This window comes from Trachymyrmex cornetzi, unplaced genomic scaffold, assembly GCF_001594075.2.
Source record: "Trachymyrmex cornetzi isolate Tcor2-1 unplaced genomic scaffold, Tcor1.1 scaffold468, whole genome shotgun sequence".
NCBI lineage: Eukaryota > Metazoa > Arthropoda > Insecta > Hymenoptera > Formicidae > Trachymyrmex > Trachymyrmex cornetzi.
In genome coordinates this window covers 463,427-469,301 of record NW_017299487.1, presented here as the reverse complement: position 1 = coordinate 469,301, position 5,875 = coordinate 463,427, and the positions used below count along the sequence as shown (strand labels likewise).

Here is a 5,875-nt window from a genome sequence, read left to right as displayed (position 1 = left end):
CCGGGGGGGGGGGGGGGAAGGACCGCGTGCGTCGCGACGCACGTTAAAGATGTGAACGCGATAAAGTCGAAACTCGTGCAAAGTCCAAGCGCCAGGGAGCGGTCGACAGCAACCTCTGGATGACTCGGCGAAATTTGCTGTGGATATTTGTTGCGAACGACGCTGAGAAGAATAGAAATTTCATAAAATTTCGGCGTTACGAAGGGAAAGAGTGAAACTTGGCTATCCGGGACATCCTGATATCAAGTATCAAAGATCTCATTCGATGCGCGTGGTTGAGAATGATAATCTCTTTTATCAACTTCTCTTGTATTGGTTTATCGTCCTGAAGAATACGTCGACATTGGAAGAATTGGAGAACGCAACGACGAGTCGAGCAGACCGAGCTTTTGGATCTTTCCGGGTGTTCCATATCGAATTTCGTACCTATCGAGACGACACGCACTCCGGGTAAAGCGGAGGACTTTTCGTCCGTGCGTTTATTATACCCTCCAGAAAGACGGTCTCGCCTTCGAGCTCTTCCCTTAGGATTAGATCTCGCTAAGTGTGCAATAAGATTTTGATATTGGGACTATTCTTTTTCTTCTTTTTTTTTTTAGGTTTTAGAGATACGTTAGATAGACCGTTTGTTACATAGATAGTACAAGTTTCGGTGGCAGCAAGCGATAAGTCTTAGTTTCGATTGTTAGTCGATCGCGGCGAGTGTCTCGGACGGGTGGTAAGGAGTGCGAACCGCTACTTTTAACACCGATATTCTTCCAGTTGCGAGAGAATTCGGAAAACAGGGCCTTGAAATTATTCGCGCGAAAGACGTTTCTGTTGCCTTCCTCCTCTTTTTCGGCGTCTGAGAGACCAACATCGGAAGACCAGTGACGTGAATCATACGAATCTATATCCGTTTGTACATAAATATATGGCAGCATACACGCACCCTACGCATTGCGCGCGGTTTCATATGTCGCTCTTTACACGGCTTTCGATACTTAATTCTTAGAGACTTACTTAAAGGCAGCTCTTTACACATACACACACATACACATACAGACACAGTTTTTCACACGTATAATATGTATATATAGACTGATAGAAGGAAAACAAGGCAACGTTGGAGTGTATCTTTTAGTTGGAGAGATACTAGGGCAGAGATAGTTTTCGTGACATGCATGGCTGCATGTAGGGTTTCAAGACACGAGAGCCTCCGAAGCGAAAAAGTCACTGTCGATCTTTGGACGCGATCTTAAAGTACGCTTTTGCAAGTCACGGAAGATTAGGAAACTAGTTTGTCAACGCTAATTTGATGGATCTAAAAAAAACGTCGCGAGTTGCGATAATGCTATTTTCTGAGGCCCACGTGTATATTGGTTTTACAAGGTAGTACGTGTGTGCGCGCCTTTGTCCTGATCTGAGAGAAAGAGAAAATGAGAGAGAGAAAAAGAGATGATTGGTTGGAGTTATTTGAATGAATAAGCAAAAGATCGAAAGATGGAAGGAAAAAGTGTGACAGAGGGAGTGAATGGAATCAAAAGTTTCATTGTAGCTCGTTTTGCAGAGTTCGAAATTTCGCGTAGACAGTAGAATAGACGCTGGCTCGTTGCATTGGCGAATTCGGAAGGATTTCCCGATATCCGAGTTAACAAGTTTCGTGGACGAAACTGAGACAAGTGTCCTGAAACCTTTCGAGACGCGAGTAACGAGTGACAAGTGATGATCGCAAGTAATAACGCGAAACAGTTCCAAGATATCGAGTTCCGCTGACTGTTCGAGCTGCGCTATAAATTCGAGTATCAGATCTACTTGAAATTTTCGCTAAAAATTTTCGTAATAAATATAGAAGGTAAAAGGTGTTTCTCCGTTTCCCGTACAGCCGATGCAACGTGGCCGAGCTTGAAGAAGGTTCGGCATACTCGCCGAGAGCGGGTAAACCGAACGTTCTCCTTAGAGAGCGAAGCGCGAAGCGAAGCAAGTCTTTTTTTTTTTACCGGGTATCGAGGCGAGGCTTAGTGACCAATGACACGCTATTTTGTCGCCATCCTGCAGGGGATAAAGACAGAGGGCTAAAAATCAATTGCAAAACAAAAAACAAACAATCGAAAAACATGACGCAGGGCAAGGCATTGGCTGGGGGGCCAGGCGCGGCGGGATGGATGCAACAGCGCGAGGCGGTGCCCGAATTTCCGCCTCTCCACGATTCAGCGGACTCTGATTCCGACCGGGAAAACGAAAAGCGACCGCGTGTCTAAAGACTCACATTCGTGTTTTCTTTCTTCCCTCATCCTTCCTTCCGAGGCGGACACACGCGCGACGTGTTAGGCGAGAGAGATTGTACGAGCAAAATGCGTGCAAAGAGGAGCGAGCGAGCGAGCGAGCGAGCGAGCGATCGATCGATCGATAAACGAGAACCAACATCACACACAGCAACGCAATCCCATCGACAAGACACAACACGACACAACATGGCACACGCCACACGGTGAAAGAAAACTTAAATGTATACGAAATATATGATACACGGTCGTTCTGCTGGTGTTCCTAATAAGTAGTGTTCGTTTTCAATCTTCGAGCAACTCTCTTCTCGTTTTGGTTCTGTATCAGAAGGAAGAAGGATACGTGCGGACGTACGCGTGGACCGTCCGAGCTCATCGCAGAAGGCAGGTGGCAAGCTCGGAACTCGGAAGATGACGGAGCGATTAAGTCGTCTGGCTGTTGTTCGTTATCAACAAATGTATACGCGAGCGTATCTCGGTGCTCGGGATCGAAGAGAATCATCGGTCGTGAAACAATTAAATACGCGTCTCCGTTCACGTATCCTTTGTTATCCGGACTTGGCCTTATCGAGCAATTTTTCGCGAGAGATCTGTGCTCCGAGAGCGAGGCGCAGAACGGACGAGCAAAGTGAACGGAAAGATAAAAATACGCGAGCGACAAAGGCGTAGGTCAGTGTGCTCTCCTTACGGCGGAAGTTCGTTTCTCTGAAGACAATAGGTCGACGTACACGCGTCTAGCTAGGGAGAGAGCGTACACAGACCAATCACATTTACAACTGCTACAACATTTAACAAGAACGCGGCGTTTCCAAGCCTCTCTAATTGTTATATTTTATTCTTAAGATCAAAAGTATATTCCATCTTCATTATTTTATTGTACAACGTCAAATAATTGTGACATTATCGGCACCGTGAATGTTTTTACTTTTTTGTAGTTTTATTTTTTTTTTTTAATAAATTTAATTAATTTTTTTAATAAGCTTGTGAAGACCTGTTTGGAGACTGCAGGTTTTTTTTTGGAAACGCTGTGCGTCGTAAACACCATTTTTCACAACATGTGAACACTACTCTTACGTTAATGTCTTGTTACTCGTTCCCAACATGTTAATCTTATTCTTATGTAATGCTGGCGAATGTCTTTTACGTTCAAACACAGTCTGAACCCCGTACCCTTTATTGTCTAAGTTGAGCTTTAAAATGCAATCACGATCCTTTGCACGTTGCGTACGCTGAGAGGTTCGAACTCGCTGAGGAAATAAAAGTCGACTTTCTGTTTCAGTCAACGTGATGCTACAAATGCTTTGAAGTATTCTTCGATTGATCAGTCAGTAAATTTTTTTCTTCCAATTGGTCAGTGAAATGCTTTAAAGCCTTCGTAGTGAGATTTTAACTGCACTCTTAGTCACGAGGGATCCGCGAAAAGTTCTTTAAAAGAATATATTTATAGTCGATTCTTATTTCAAAATCGACTTAAATAATTTAATGTTTAATGAGCTTTCTATAATAGGCTATTACCTAAGTTTGAAGTCTTAAGCTGTAAGAAATTGACTGATCATAGTCGATTATTCTTCTTACATTCGACTGTGATTGGTCAATTTCTTACAGCTTAAGACTTAAAGCTTAGGTAATGGCTTATTGTAGAAAGCCCATTAAGATGATAATACGGCTTATGACATCTTAAGACTGTCCTTAAATATAAGAACCGACTATGAATACCGGCCTAAAAGTCGATTCTTAAACTTGCGTTGATTATATATTTGTGTCAATAACAGTTGGACGACTCTAATATAAAAAAGTTCTGAGAATTCTTAGAATTTGCTCTCGAGATACGTTCCCAAGAATCGAAGTTCCTGGAACACGCATATGTCTCCACCGTAGAAAACTTCGACATAGCTCGGACTGGCTCGGAGTTCCGAACCTATTGGCCTATTTCTAATCGCTCCCGTCTCGAATTCGACAACGGCGGGGCATTGACCAAGGATTGCGATTGCGTTGGAAAATTGATGTGCATGACTGTATTTCCGCGAACGAATCGCTTAAATTTTCCCTTCCATCCCCATTTTTTTTTTTGTAATTGCGCTACCGAGCACGAAAGTCTCATTAAATTTGTTTCTCTCCAATTATCCTTTCGTCTTTATCGATTTTATCACCCACGACACAACACACATACACACCCTCACACATATAGAATGTTGAATCCGAAATCGACAGCGAAAAAGGCTTGTAAAAAAAAAAAGAGAAGTCGATTGTCCGGTTTTCATGACGTCGACGGACAAAAATCCTAAGCGCGGCCGATCAATCGGATTCGACTCGACACGTGATTGCGCCTGTCTACCCTTAGTTGGCCGTACGTACATAGGTACATATGTATTGTGTATACGTATATATATACATGTGTATAAAAAATATATATATTATATATACATTCTATACTTTCCTATATCTGTATACCTCGCACGCCACTCCGCGTGCGGCGGGAAAAGAGATCTCTTGTTGTAACGAACCGAGCAGAGGACACACGAGGATTGCGTTTCGAATGAACAAAAAAAAAGAGAAAGATACGTGAGCGCGCGCGCGTGCACAGTTGCCTGAGGACAAGTCGGGACACCCGGATACTTTTCCTGGATAAACGAAACAGTTCGTTCGCCGCGGATGTATACGTCTGCATCGAGTCGGAATCGTTTGCGAGAACGTTTCCGACGACGAGGAGAGATAGAGGTCCCTCTTGCGAATCTTCTCGGACGATCTTTTTTCACGCCACTGTGAATTCGCGCGCGTACACGATGCCGGATGCTGTTTGCTTTCAGGAGCTGTCGCCTTGAAATCCTTAGGAGAAACGCAGGAAGAACGCATACTGACAAACTTAAAAATAAAAAAAAAATAAAGAAAGCGAAAGAGAGAGAGAGAGAGAACTTGCGTGCGTGTATGTGTGAGTGCGAGAATGAGAGAGAAAGAGAGAGAGAGAGAGAGAGAGAGAGAGAAAGCAGAAAAGAATACGAATACGAGACCGCGTTGTTATCGCGAATAACGCTCGCGCAATCCGATCACCTCACTATCTGTGATCCGAGGCTCGCCTTTGAACGGCGAGTAATACGAACTAAAAATCGATATTAAGCTATTAAGATTACGTAACGCGCTCGTGTCTGGAGGCACTCGTGTTCTCGCCTAAAATCGCCCAAGATTTCCATCTGATTCGCCTTCCCTTCGGACGCCGTTTCTCGCCCGCGGATATACGGATAAGCTCTCGACGGAAAGAAGAACCGCGAGATATCAACAATTCGAGGTTCTACTCGTGCGCGCGTTTTGTTTCCTCCTTTCCTTCGTTTCTTTCAATTCTCCGCGTTACGTTAATTAATAATGTCGACCGAGAGAGACTCGAGACCTTCGTCGCTCTCGGAATCGGGATCTCCACCTCGACGGATGTCGAGAAACGTCGTGCATCTCGCGATCTTGCCAGAGAGTACGTCGCATCGAATATTTGTAAGCTTTTTACGAAGCGAAGAGCCGCGTTCGCGGAGTTAATGCGCGCGCGAAACGTCCTATAAACGGCCTGCGCGAGAAAGAAAAGGGAGTCTGCGATTCGCTCCGGAGCAGTATTCCGCGATCTGCAA

General features: G+C 44.3%; 1 protein-coding gene across 5 annotated transcripts in view; it reads left to right on the top strand.

Annotated features, from left to right (window-relative positions):
- The window catches only part of exd (PBX homeobox extradenticle), a 49,763-nt gene extending 44,629 nt beyond the window's left edge, over positions 1 to 5,134 (top strand). The window contains exon 8 of one of the 5 annotated variants that reach the window (XM_018513365.1): positions 5,072 to 5,134. In XM_018513365.1, coding sequence (XP_018368867.1) covers positions 5,072 to 5,086 — 15 coding nt within the window. In that variant the 3' untranslated portion in view covers positions 5,087 to 5,134. Of the gene's footprint in view, positions 1 to 2,037; positions 3,817 to 5,071 lie in introns of those variants that run through there. The other 4 variants (XM_018513369.1, XM_018513360.1, XM_018513361.1 and 1 more) reach the window with 4 other exon arrangements.
- The last annotated feature ends 741 nt before the right edge of the window (positions 5,135 to 5,875 follow it).